At 31.9% G+C, this 15,215-nt stretch overlaps 1 protein-coding gene across 1 annotated transcript in view; it reads left to right on the forward strand.

Annotated features, from left to right (window-relative positions):
* Positions 1 to 14,385, forward strand: part of LOC118183131 (protein qui-1-like) — a 524,850-nt gene extending 510,465 nt beyond the window's left edge. Inside the window, exons 25-28 of the mRNA XM_085817074.1 lie at positions 765 to 927; positions 4,892 to 5,090; positions 10,023 to 10,253; positions 11,696 to 14,385. Of these exons, the coding sequence (XP_085673200.1) occupies positions 765 to 927; positions 4,892 to 5,090; positions 10,023 to 10,253; positions 11,696 to 12,189 (1,087 nt within the window). The 3' untranslated portion in view covers positions 12,190 to 14,385. The remainder of the gene's footprint in view (positions 1 to 764; positions 928 to 4,891; positions 5,091 to 10,022; positions 10,254 to 11,695) is intronic.
* Positions 14,386 to 15,215: the final 830 nt, after the last annotated feature.

The following is a 15,215-nucleotide window of genomic DNA, read 5'->3' on the forward strand; positions in this document are numbered from 1 at the left end:
TGATAATTTCAAATGATTCATGTTAACTTGAATGGTAAATTTCACCTGTAGTATGGCTATATATTTTATTGATAATACAGTATGGCTATAACCTGTCAGTATTTTCGATTTATAAAAATTTTACTCAAATACATAATATTTAAGATTTTCAAAAATAGTGATTTCTTTCAAATGGAATTTATTTCATTTAAATGGAATTTGAATAGAGTTTCATTTAAATGAAAGTGATTTCTGTATTTAAATGGAATTTATTCAGTAATCTGTGTCAGCGAAATTTAGTATTTTATTATTTTTTAACAAATAGACATATCTGGTATCTTTTTAATTTCTTGCCATGGAAACAACAGAAATTCTTTTAAAAATGTTAAAAGTCAAACCTGTTGGTTTATAATTATTCAGTATTTTACAGATTATATTTGTGAATGTGCACAGCAGATGAGTTCATTAACGTAAAAGCATGTATAAGTTAGGCATCGGTGCTGTTCTTAGTAAAAACTGCATTAAAGAAATTTTATAGAAATATTTTATATCATATTTCATGTTGCAGCATAAAGTACAGAACAACAATTTTAACTGTAACTGAGTACAGCTGCTTAAATGCTAATTTCAAATGAGTAAAATAATATTTTATTCCTGCAGAAAAATCCTTTCTCTTTCTGAAGATATCATTTATTTAAAACTAAAGTCATACTTAAGATAAATTATACCGGTGTTCAAAATTATGTTTATAGTTTAAAAACTTAATGTAATCCGTTTACTTTCAGCTTAAAATTCTGGCCTGTTATTGATGTCGATAACGAAAGAAGTGTCAGTCACAGTGATTCCATTTTGTGCTATACTGTGACTCATGACTGCGCAACGGTCATCACTGGTTCCAACGACATGTCTTTGAAAGTCTGGGAGGTGGCTACAGGAAAATTAACCCAAGTAACTAACACTTCAAATAATGCCTTAGAATCGTTAATTTTTTTGCTTTTCAATTAGCCTGTTAGTGGAACATGTCTGATATTTGGAAGAATTAAAAATAATTTTACGTTTTCACTTAGGTAATTGGCAGGTAACTGTTCCTGTAAGCCAGAATTTTCAGGTTCGACAACTTTGTTAATTCATGTTTTTCTGTATACATGATTATCCAAAAAGAATGAACCCATTTCATTGAGCTACTTCTAACCATAAAAGAAATATTTTATTGATAATACAGTTATTATTCTTGTCCAACAGTTGTTCAAATTGGTTGAAAACAGCTAGCTAAGATTTCTGTAGTATCCGCTGAAATGCTTTTCTTATTTTCTCTACTATTCCTCATAAATACACAATTGGTCCAGGAATTTCTTCTTTACACGTACATCCCTTGTCTCTTGATACTGTCGAAATAAAAGTCAATAGACAAACAAGACAAGGCTCTTCCTAACATCGACGTCACTTACACAAGTGGAAGACAGGAAAACACAAGGGAAGTAATTGCTTTTGACCAGACTAGGAGTCAATGACGTCGCACAAGAGCAAACCTCGTAGTATAGCAATCTTGATCGAAACCACCATTCTCGTCCAATGTCTGCGAGAACGCAGAAGGTTAGGATGCTGAACAGAATGCTGAGGTATCACTATTCTGAGCAAATGAAGGTCGATTGAAATCCTCGACCATCCAGAGCTCGGCAGAACGCCCTCTTTGCGACTATTCAGAACTTAGAAATCTACGCTTTTGAATGTACTTCTTCCATGATGATAGCTCAGGGCTACCAAATAGGATTTAAAAAATTTTTTCATTCATTTTGAATAATTCTGGCTATTTCTAAGTTGCTGCTTTGTAAGACGCGACTTTTTATCCACTGCAGAACTTGACTGCATCAGATTTTCTTAACAAACAATAGGGGAGGATTGTAATATATGACTACCTGAATGCGGTAAAATATCTAAAATTGTGTCTACCTTTGTGCCAGCTACAGAAAATAAATTTAATGTCAGCGAGACGCATAATATTGTTGTTAAATATTAAACGAAACACTTCATCCTTACTTTAACAAAGAAGTTTGTTTTCACCTATTGATTTGATTTTTGCTAATAAATAATCGTTTTTAATGAAAATCAGTAAGTGTTCACTGAAGGGAAAATTTTATTTACTAATTTCGACGTCACTAATAATAAATCCAAATTCAAAACATAATTTAAATATATCTAGACTTACTATTAAAATATTTCATTGAATTAAAATTACGCAGTCGTAACTGAACAAGTTATAAACTGATAGCTGTCAAAATGGATATTTTCGTTAAAATATCATACTCGGAATTTTTCACGATTACAATACTTTCTTTACTTCGTAGAAGGAAGTAAAAATAGGTTCGAAATCACTTGATTCATTCTAATTGTTAAAACTTCTAGAAGAGTTTTAATTTGGATCATTATTATTATTATTGCATTCTAAATTATCTTCATCATCAAGACGTAATCTATTCTAAAATTCAAGTTCATTCGCATTCAAATATTAACTCTGCTTCTTCCCAGTGCGTGTTGATGCATGTATGGGTCAATAAAAAAGCTTATTTTTAAAATAAATAAAATTTAAAAACTGTTGATATTTAACCGAAAGTTTGACTATCAATACATATTGAATATTCTGTATTCTGATTACAGAATTTAAATATATAAGGTATTTTCTCCCTCCTTTATTTATGCTTTCGTGGTGTAATTGAAAGCATACTCGAAGCATATTCGAGAGCTCTTGGGTTCGAGTCCCGGCGAGGGCAACGAGCATTTTTCACGTATTCTTCTTCAAAATAACCTAATAACTCTACATGTGGTGCCCGAACTAAAAAGTGTTAGACGAAAATTCGTCACCACCCATTTTTGGTGATTAGGTCCCCTAATCCCCAGTCTCCATTTAAAAGGGAAAAGTATATATGGTATTTTTGCCCTCTTTTGCACGTATCTTCATGGTGTATTCGGAAGCATACTCGACGCGTATTCGAGAATTGCAGGGTTCGAGTCCCGGCGAGGGCGTTGCAGATTTCTCATGTCTCCTGCTTAATGACCCTACAACCGAATGACTAATGACTCTAAAAACAAGTATGTACAAAAGACTCATAATAGAAGTTTTATAAGGTATTCCTCCCGCCTTCTTAGCATGTCCTCGTAGTGTAGTGGTCAGCACGCTGGGAACGTATTCCAGAGCTCCGAAGTTCGATTCCCGGCGAGGGCGTTGCTCATTTTTCGCATCTCCTGCTTCCAAAATATCTAATGTCTCTACAGTTTAATTAGTTAAATATTGAGTCAAATTTCAACTAATACACATATGTGTCAATATGCAGTGTAGGGTAAGCAAAACTGTAAAGAACAAATAATAAAAAAAGAAGCGATAAATAAAATATTAAATAAACAAACAAATTAACAATAATAATAACTAGAATCAGAAAGGTTTCAGATTTTAAATTACGCCCAAAGAGGCGTTTTTTTTTAACGTTTTATGGGTTACTTTTATTTATTAAATATCATGTTCTACATACTGAAACTATAAAATTCAGTTCAAGAGCAATATCGCAAAATAGTTTTTAAATGAGCATATGTTTAGAATTTCCGATACAGAGTCTCGCGCGCTGGAGATAAAAACGTTTTTTCTTCCGCATACAGCGTTGCCATTGCTGGCTTTGAAATCTTTTAGTTTGTTAATCAAAAATTCGTTGAAGTGTTACAAATATGAAATCGATAATAAAACAAATTTCAAATTTAAATTAGGGCTTCCACATGACCATATTCTATGGAAGATTACGTTATTCAAATTTTGATGGCTCTAGGTACCGTTGTTTTATTACAGTGCGAGAAACATACATACACCCATGCAGATTCTTTATTATTTAATATCTTTAAATACAATACAGAGTAGTAATATTTGGTGGCAATGATTTGAAAAATGAAACAACGCTTTTCGTGAGACGCAAAATGGCAAAACGAAATTAGTAGTCCTTCTGAGCAAATTGCCCTTTGGACAATAAAATATATTCATGGGTAGGGTGACGAAATAACAAAAAATGAAAAGATACTCGCATTTCATATTTATAGTACCCTGTAGACTTTTATTCGCATTGCCTGTTCAAGATTGGATAATTTCATTCCACATCTGAAATTCCTTCGGCACTTTTTAAATCAATTAAAATGTCTCCGATCATTTATATACCCAAATGAAAAATTTAAAAGAAAAATAATAATAATAACGTAAGTGGGAAAAGTTATTTTAGCTAACATAATATTTTTATGTTAATTTTTTTGCACCTTTTTAGTGTTTCTTCCCTCAATAATCAATCAAAATGTAAATTAAAGTTGAGGTTTAAGTACTGAGCGAAGTTTCAGCTTAGAGAGAGATCTATGGCTAGCCGCCAGCAAACCTACTTACTCTGAGACGCCCACCCATAATCGATCTGCCTTTTCTGTGGATGTTTTTTCTATTATTCAGCGTGCAGGAGTCCACATCAGCTGCAGTCGAATTAATTTGTCATTGAATATTAACTTTTGTTTATAGTTTATCACATGAATAAATCACTTTTTGCTGGTTTTCAACCTTGCATATAATAATAATATCATAAAATGTCCTCCTTTTTTTATTGATTCGTACCTCAGTATAATGCTTGTTAACTGCATTAAAAACTATGTATATTACATGTATATTTCCTGTACTGGATGTAATTATATTATGCAACAGATATCCGTGTAGCTATTTTTATCTGCGCTTTTCTATATTTAGTGCAAAACGATTATAGATAGCTATAGAATGTTTTCCCATAAACTTTATGCTTTCGAGTTTTACTATACTTCAGTGGGTTTACTTGGTGTTATATAATATAGATAGCTCAGTATCTATAAATAAATATTTAAGATTCCTTCTTTTCTTACATCTTAGGTACTGGCTGGTCACGAAGGATCAGTCACCTGCGTAGCTGTCGCTCCTTTGAGTCCGTCTTCAGTGGTTTCAGGATCCTCTGACTGCACTCTCATCTTCTGGGACATGCTAACAGGAAACGACAACTTGACTTTCAGAGGACACACAGACTCAATTAAATGTGTGGCGCTTACACCAGATGGCTGCACAGTACTATCAGGTAGTAAACATCACATATATTATGCGTCACAAAATAGTGTATCACATTGTATATAGGTGGGAATATTACAGCAGCATTTGAATACTTATCTACCAATAAACGGAAATATTGTTTATTTTAAAAAATGCCTTTTTTGGGGAGGTGCCAAAAATAAGAATCAGACTGCTAAAGATGTACGTTTTTTTTAATGTGTGCGCGTGTGTGAAATATGCATAGAGAATTACGAGAATAAATCTTTAATTTGTATTTCAAATTTTTATTCGTTTGTTATTGATTAACAAAGAACGATTTAAAAGGAATAACACATTTTCAATCATTTAAATCGTCATTTTACTTTCCTTAGTCATTTATCTTAATACATAGAAGGTATATTTAATATATCACATATCCAATTGATAATTGTAGAGGCATTTTCAGATATGTTTTAATTGGTAACAGATGTTTCTAACCCCGCGTTGTTACACAGACTGGAATAAAATTTATCTCTTTTTTTCTTCGAGGTGTTTACTAATATCATTTTGCATGACGTTGTTGCAGATTTCGAATACGTAAAATATTTCGTTAGTGCAGCATTAATGATTTAAAAAGTGAATAAAATTTGAGTTACCTAACAATATTTTTACGACAAACACGTATTTTACACCATTGTATCATAAATAAGGTGAGTTTCTAATATACTATAATTTAATGGATTGTAAACTTTTCTCACTCTACATCTTAGGAGCATTATCATTGGTATCCAAAAGTGTTTGCAAGAGTAGATAATGTGATTATTTATGAAGAGATGAGTAATATTTGTGAGACTGTGTTCACATTTTTTAACCTGTTGTCTACTTTTTCATTTTTAAAAAATTTTTAATAGCTCCTTGAGATGTTAGACTATAAACTCTAAAATTACAGTATTGTAATCGAAAGTGTTTTGGGTGAACGTGGAAATCTAAAAATGTAAGTTCTTGGATGGAAAAAAAGTTAACAGACTAATAGAAAATGTAGTGCAAATAGGAAAAGTTCACTTCATATAAAAAATGCCTTTTCTTCAGTTTTATTAATTTATATATTATTTATTTATTTATATTTCATCAGCGTACCAAATATCTGGAATTCCGTGCTGAGAGTAAAACAACATGAAGACGCCAAACATTCATAATAAAAATACCCAACTTCTTTCCGACCGCATGAAGCGATCATTTTCGAATATTGGATTTGCTATGGGATGTTAAAAGCATCATTTAGTCTTATTTAACGCCAGACATTTTACCGACCACGTTAGAAGCGTATACTAAAATTGCCAAGCAATTTTATTCTGCCGTACTACAAGTCTCATTATTGCTCCCGTCTTACTCGACATTTATGGGAACCGAATTCCTCTAGCTCTTTACGCTGATGACATTTGTGATCCTATCAGAAGAAAAATGAACAAAGTCTGCCTACCCCACAGCGTCACAGGATCATATTCATTCATTTGGAACCTGGCTAACGGACCAGAAAACTCTGCTAGCAATGAGGGAAAAGATGCTGCTATATTTTCTACAATAAAAATAAATTCTTATGTTCATCATGTTGAGTGGTGCAATGAAAACGTATCCTTATCAATGCAGCATCTATAATATTATATGTCTGTACCTAGATATATACTAGATTTAACTTCGTTTATCACGTTGCGTTTGCGTTCCTAGGTACTGAGTTTCTAAACGCAGACTGTATTCCTTAATATATTTGCTAGGAATACTATACTAACTCTAGATGACAAATTTCTCATTCATTGATCCTTACGCATCCCATATGTATTCGTGCTTGTCCTGTGTTCCCATATTAAATCGCAAAACATGTTGTTGTGACTTATCTTACTTCTCTGACAGGAACATCAGAACATGCCTACGAAATTCATCGCGGCGTGGAACGGAAGATTGCGCTTGTCTTTGGCAAGAGCCTTGAGCACTATACAGCTGACAGTACAACTTTACTCAGTACCCCCCTCCCACAATTTTGATGGAGAGCACTCTGGAGGGACAGGTCCGAGAGTCTCCCACCCCTCTTTCCCTATCACCAACCTCTTGATAAGACTTTCAGCTGGCCGCATATTTAGAATGTCCCCATGCCGCACAGACACTACACATTTACAAACATCCATGTCTTCTCCGGGATTCGAACCCGGGCCCTTTGGTGCGGCAGTCAGCGTCGCTAACCACTACCCCGGTTGGACTGCACTGCAAAACATACTGCACTATACATACACTTTGTCCACAAATTTCTTCCCCGGCCTATATTTTTGCAGCCATTGATCGGAAACATATAGTTCCAGTTATAAAATTGTTTTAAATGATATAATTATTTATATTTTGGCGTTTTTAAATCTGCGATACCAGTTTTGTACAAAATACGAAATTTGACTTTTAATACATTCCCTCGGTCTCTATACTTACATTTAAGAAAAATTTATACTCGTTATGAAAAATAAAATGCAGAATATGTGACATCCGCATGACAAAGTTTGACCGAGATATTTCATTTTAAAGTTTGAGATAACATTCAGAGGTCTTACACAAACAGAAGACAGAAATTATAATTTTGTGCGTTACTAAAAATAAAGTGTCAGTTCAGAAAAAGATTTCTGTTATTATTAGATTAAGTATTGCATAATTCGTTCTCAAAAAAGAGGTCTTGTTCTCGAAACCCTGGATAATTCATGTGCTTGGAAATATTGGCTGATTTCCGTATATGCACATTGCCAACTCTTATTTGCATAAATTATTTGCATAAATTAGAAATTTTAAGCATATCTAATTTAATTAATTGCTTTGCATGCTTATTATATTTTGGTTCTAAAGTAACGAATCTTCATGAGAATATTAATAAAATACTTTTAGCATTTGAACATTTATAAAATTATTTTGGCTTAACAGTTTTAACAAAATTATAAATTAAAATCACAAAATGTTACAAATCACAAAAGGTTATCATTGAATGGCGGAAAAATCAACCTCGAATTACTTTAATTTATTTATTAAACGACCCCTTAAGATAAGTCCCAAAAGACGTCAAATATCCCAGTTTTGACAATTTAATGCCAGTTTTTATCGTACTTTTTTTGTAAGTCAACTTTTTGTTTCTTATTATTTATAATGTGTATGAAATTTTCCTAATTATAAATATAGAGACAGAGGAGTCTGCATAAAAAGTTAGAAATTATAATTTTTTTTAAATTGATTTTTTAATGTAAAAATGACAAAACATGAATATTTGGCCTTTTGAAAACATTTTTATAATTGGAAATAATGTCTACGATCAATGTTTGTAAAAATAAAGGCTAGGTAAGGAATGTTATGGATATGACATAATATTTTTTGAGCGTAGCAAAGTTTTACGCTAAGCACCATCTCTAACATCTAAGACACAGGATTCACGAGCTTAATAAACTGGTTCATTTGGACTTGCAAACGTACTTTCTTTCTAGAAAAGAATTACTGTAAGGAACCGTATTTCTATTTTCCGGGAGACCAAACTCTGATCAATTAGCTACATTTATCTTAGACTTTTATTATCTCGCCTAGGAGTCATAATTATTTCTGATGAAATCTTCTATTACGTAACTTAATTTCAGTTCTTAAATTAATTTTTATTAATAATTTTAAAATAAACATTTTGAGTTAATTCTTAAAATAAAAGCTCTTTCGCTCATTTTCATTCATTCTCATTGATGCCATGTCAAAAAAAAAAGCATATTTTTGCAGTTGAATAAGAATTAAAATCGGAAATCATTGTGATTTGTTAAATGCACCTTCACCTTTAAACGCACTGATAAATTAGTTTTTCTGAATCATTTTGTGTTTTGTACAACCAGTATCAATACTTTTTGATAAGTAGCTATATCACAATTTACCATGTATATATATATATATATATATATATATATATATTTATATATATATATATATATATATATATATATATTAATTTATAAAGTTTTCTTCATCAATAACTACTAACGAAACGCTATTAATCAAAAAATCTAAAAACTAGATTTGTAAAAAGTTTTCCTTATTTAATGCCTGCCTTTATGGTGTTACTGGAAGCACGTCCGACTGGTAATCGGGATGTCCGGAATTTGAGTCTCGGCGAGGGCATTGTGGATTTCTTCCATTTTCTGGCTTCGAACAATATTTTAACTTCTCTGCAGATTCATGTTTCCTTTTAATTATTTATTATATCTATTTTCTTATATTAATTTTAAAATCATTATAGCAGAAGTGAGAATCTGCTGATTATTGCTTTTTGATACACAAAAACATTTAATCTGCAGGAAATACAATTCTCCTCTATTAATTGGCTTTCAAGTCTCCCGCATGCGAAACGAAAAATCTGTAGTTTGTTAAAGTAAGCGTTAAAATAAGTACAAAATAAGTTCTTATAGAAGAAATTCATATTTTGTGTAATTTCTGCGTCTTTAACAAAAAAGCGATGGAGGATATATTTTGCCTACTTACTAATCGCTATTGACTACCAAGATATTTGCCTGCTATTAAATATCATAATGGTCGAAAAGATTGAAAAATCTAACATTTTTCCGATGCGAGTACTATTAGTCTTTAGTGTGTAAATAAAAACACAATGCGATTTTCATTGTGAACAAAGGAACGTTTTTATTCTTATTATTTTTCGTATCTGTAACTCAAATTAATCTTCTAAAGCTCTCCTTCTCAAAAGAAGTTTACCTTTTGACAGCTTTATTCATTTAAACGGCAACTGTATTATTAATTATTGACTATTCTAGAAAACAAAGACCCTCGCAATGAAAGTTGCTTCATTGTTACCATACTTAGTTTGTTGCTGTCGTTAACATAAATACCATATTTATAATAAAAAAGGCTGTTTCAGTTTGTATCAATTTACTGAATAAATTTCTGGGAAATACGACTTTTGCATTGCTTTCAGGAGCTTCAGACAATACAATACAGCTGTGGAACATCCAAACTGGAGATCGGATTAGCATGCTGGACCTTCATGCTCAACTTGTGTCAGTTGCTATCAGTTTTAATTTAAGTCAAGTGGTTGTGCAACTTGCAAAAAGTTCTTCGGTGCCAATTTTACGTCTTCATAACAATCCTGCAAAAGGTATCACGCTGGATATGCTTCCTGGTCAACAGGAAGATCTAAAACTCTTTGGTAAATACAAGTAGTCTTAATTATTAATTTTTTAATTATTAATTAATCTCAATTTCAGAAATGTTTGTACTTTTCTTGTGGACTATTAGACAATTATTTACCACTTGAAATATATTTGTTCCCACTCTGAATTATGTGAATTGTGTAATTTCTTTATACTGTCAGTAACTTTAAACATCGTAATAGGTATTTTAATTATTTTACCATAAATTAGTTTATAATATCCTAGCCAAAAAAGTTCCTTGGAAGTTAGAGTACTAAAGAACTGTATAGCGTTTATTCGCTGAGTTCTTGTGCGTAAGCAACAAGTCCAAAGAAGGTTTTTAAATACTCTTTTATTCTAACTCAAAATGAATTAACTAATGACTCCTCTCGGTCTTTCTGCACAAAATCAGCTTCCGTAGTTGGCCCTTATTGAAGGATCACCTACGTATATTAGCAGGTACGGCCGTAGAAAACAAACTTAGACGAATAGCAACAATGTGGCCGAAAAGCAGAATATGCTATTCTACTGCAGCACAGCTTAAATACTCGTTTCTACTTCATTTACATAAATCGTAGACCTGAAAACTCATTCTGGCAGGAAAATGCAGGTGAGGAAGGTAAAGTTAAAACTTGTTGCAAATAAAAATAACTATTTCAAAAATAAAGGAAAACCCTTCAAGCTATCTTTCTAATAAAAGCTGTTCTTTTAATTCTCGATCATTCATGTGTAATTCTTCTCTAAGTCTAAAGGCAAGCAAAAACTGAAATTTATTACAGTAAAATATATTTAAAAGAGTTCCCTTTCTTAATTTTTCATCTAAAACGATTTAAAGAAGTAATTTTTAACCATGATGCATTTCTAGAATGAGTGGTACCATATGCATTTTATCTTATCAGAAGTTTTGAACATTCCAAGCTCAGAGACCTTCCGTGTAATGCTTCCTTCTGCACGATATACACAGATATTAAATTTTAATTAAATTCTTTTACTTCTATGCTTACATCTTTTTCCTTTATTTTTAAGCTTTCTTAATAGTAAACTAAAATATGATTTAATACAATAATATCAAGAAAGACAGTATTTACCATTTCTTTTAGCTCATCCTGTTAATATCAAAAAAACGTCAGTCCGGGCAAAAACTATAAGAAATTTTAGTTACTATAATATAACCATTAGTTATAACTTATAATACATTTAGCATTAAATGATTTTGTCTCGTTAGCATTAAGGAAATAAAGTTAAAAGATCTTCAAAGAAATTGAAGTTCTATGTATATAAAAAATGAATAAATGCTTATAAAAAATGTATTGTTTAGATTGGAATTTGTTTAATTACTTCTAAGGATAATAAGAAAAAATACTTAACTAACATAAAGTATTTATTATCCTTTTTACGAATAAAATTTATCAAATATTATTAAAAATATGTACGTAATGATATCGCTATTTTGCTTTAGGTCCGGCGGGTATACTTCCAAAACGAGTGTTACTACGAGGAAATCTGAAGCGAGAACAATCATTTGACTCACTTTATTGGGATTTAAAATCTGCTTCTCCGAAGCACGACTTTTTGTTGAACTTGGATGATGTAAAGCGGCAGCCATTGCCCTTCTCGTCTTCGAGCAGTGTGTGGGATGGCACCAAAGGAAGATTGCCTGGTAGCATTTTACGTCCATCCGATCCTCTCAGCATGCAACCTAAGCCTAAACTTGCCAAACATAAACTTTTGAAAAAACAACAGAGTATGTTTGCTTTTTTTCCTGAGCACAATCAGCAACAGCAAGGTCTAGCTGCAAGAGACATGGAATCAAGGAAGGCAGACCTCTTGGCAAGAATCCAGTCAGCTAATCGGCAACTGAATTCTCCCGCCGAAAATCCAAAAGAAGCAGATCCGAGTCAACAAGAGAAAGGAGCTGACGTTAGCGAGTCCACTATCTGCGCCATCGCTTGAGTTCAAGTCCATTCAGTGCAACATATTTGGCATTTTCTTTCAACTTTTCATTTGATGACGATCTTTTAACACACCGGCATCCAGTGATAAAAGAGCTATGAAAAGAGCATTGTAAAACTTCAAAGTTGTTTATTGTTTTTACCTCTGCTAATGGTTAATGGTTGGTATATTTACACTCACTAAATATATGTAACTGAAAGGAGGCTGGGAAAGGGGAAGAATTAAACTTCACGACCAAACAGACTTAACGCCAGTGGAGTAATCAGAAAATTGAGATGGGCTAAGATCATTTTCAGTACGATAAAAGTCATAAGCATAAGTAATATGCAAAAAAATATATTCATTCCAGGTAAGATTTAAAGTAACCCGATTCTGTTTTCTTTGAAAGTCTGGTTACACCACTGCTACGGATTGGTAACCTATGCACATTCTTACACTTAAACGTGAACTTATATGTTGTGTTACCAGTAGAATTACAAATTTTGTATTTTATAGCTATGCAACGTTCTAAAGGTTTCTTTGAATAATGTGACAGTCATGAAGAAGTTATAAAAACTGTTCCAGTATATAGTTTTAATAGCCTAATAATTAAGTCAAGAATTTTTATGAATGATTTAGTTGTTATTTTGAATATTTGATTAATAATTTGGATAAATTCCGAAAACAGGGAATTTTTTTTATTTGTGACCAGACCTGATCGGTGGATCAATTCCTGATCAGCTAGATGGCAAAAAATGTATAGTTTTTATAAATATTCTAAATTATTACTTTAAGTATATTACACTCAAAACTTTATAGTTAAAAAGGAGAACTTTGCAACAGAAAATCAGGATTGTTCTAAACGTTAGGTCACATTATGATTAAAAGAAGTAGAAGAAAACGCACTAAATCAATACATTAGAAGAATTTTGGGAATCTTAAAATCTAATTAATAGTTCTTTCAGCTCTTTTGACCTTATAAACCAATTTTAAATATTATATTGAGTTAGCAAGTTAGCTTAAACTTTTACAATCTTAATTAATACATCTGCATGCTTACACATCAATTTAGTCAAACTATACGTAGATTTCAAGAATATGATAATTAAATTAATATAGATTTTTTGCAACGAAATTTAAGAATTAAAAACGTAATATTCTGGATCCCAAGGATGCCATAAACTGCACAATCAAAAACATTCTCAGTCTGTAGTGTCTATCTGACAACTCAGATCTGTGGATTGAAGACCATGTGCATAATGGATGACACAACGCCACTTTTTAATTATTTTGAATCAGACCAAATTATGTCTTTGAATCTGATTTAACTACCTTTAAATACACTGCTTATAAATGTGTTAATAACAATTATTTTCATTGAAAAAGTTTTGAAAATTTCGATACAGTAATATAGTGCAATGTTCATAAGACGTTCCGCGAACTTTTTACAGAGCGTTACGAGTATAAAAATTTAACACAAACATCCGTAACAAAACTGAACTTTCGTGAATTCTTTTGGGAGAGAATGGCAAGAGTTTCATGCGAGGAAATAACGCAACAGAAGTGAAATTAGTTAAAACTATTAAAATCAACAGTTCATGCAAAATAACGAAATCAAATTACGATGTAAAGTTTAATTACTACTTTGCAAAGACTAGATTGTTACAGAAACACTCCAAATATCCGAACCGAGCTGTAACACAACTTTAACCGGATGCTTCGAAAGTCCGGATAATTGGATTTTATTTTGAATATTTATTCATTGTAATTCGAGTTTTTCATAAATCATATTTCACTTTAATAAAGATTATTCAGTTAATGAAAGAAATATTACTTTTTCAATAAAATAAGCTACAAAACGCTATTTTTCCTCAAAATTTAACAATGAAATTAGTTTTATATTTATGTAAAACAAAACATGTTCGTATTCAACTAAAAGTACAGTATTTTTATTGAGCTGAAATAATAGAACTATAAAAAGAAAAACTGGAGAAAAGGGGAAACTTATTATGGATAAGCAAGAACTCATGCAGTAAACAAAGATATACTCTATCTATGCATAGATAAACAAAGATATACTCTAAGACACAATAACACGCCGAATAAATACTAATTCAGAAGTCAAACAACAAAAATCAGCGTTAATTTGCAAAATTTTCACAGGACTAGTTTCGATGGTTTTACCGAACCATCATCTTCAGCTGCAAAACCGCAAATGAACAAGATAGGAAATAATGTTTACATAAGATAAGAAAGCCTGGACAAGAATAAGCAAGTGGCGCCATCTGTTGGCGAAACCAGAACTAAAACATAATTTCTCTAAAAGCCGAAGGCAAATTTGGATTGGAATTAGGATCGTTAACTAGAACAGAAAGATTTTTATGAATGTGAAATGCCTCTAGAAAATCCAGTTCTCCAATGGAAGATGTTTTTTGAATAATTTTGGCAGCAGAAAAATTGAAAGTGTGATTTTCGGACCAACAATGTTGAGCAACAGAAGACTTCTGTGTTTCCTTTTTTCTAACATATGCTTCATGTTCTTTGACACGAAATTTTAAGGCTCTCTTAGTTTGGCCAATGTAAATTAAACCGCACTGGCAAGGAATCCTATAAATACCCCAGGAATTCATATCCGGAATGGGGTCCTTGAGTATAGAAGTTGGAATTTTATTGATGGGAGAGTAAACAACCCGAAAGTTAAATTTCTGCAAAATATGTGCAACTTTATAGCTAATTGATGGAAAGAAGGGAATGACAACAGAATTTTTATAATCTCCTAAAATAAGAGTGTGGCTTTTGGTGTGTTGAGATGAGAATTTTTTAACTGCTTGATTAATAATGTTGGGTGAAAAGCCCCTGTCAATAGCTATTGCTTTTAAATAATTTAGTTCTTCATCAAGGGCCAGTTTGGAGGAGCAAACTTGAAGAGCACGGAAAACATAGGAATAAAATGAAGCTAACTTTTGTTTAGTCGGATGACATGATTTAAAGTGTGGTGGAAGGCAAACCGATGAAGGTTTACGGTAAACTGTAGTACTGAAGTTGGA

The sequence above is a fragment of the Stegodyphus dumicola genome, chromosome 1, assembly GCF_044657685.1.
Source record: "Stegodyphus dumicola isolate Sdum_Otavi_A_Nest chromosome 1, ASM4465768v1".
NCBI classification, from domain to species: domain Eukaryota; kingdom Metazoa; phylum Arthropoda; class Arachnida; order Araneae; family Eresidae; genus Stegodyphus; species Stegodyphus dumicola.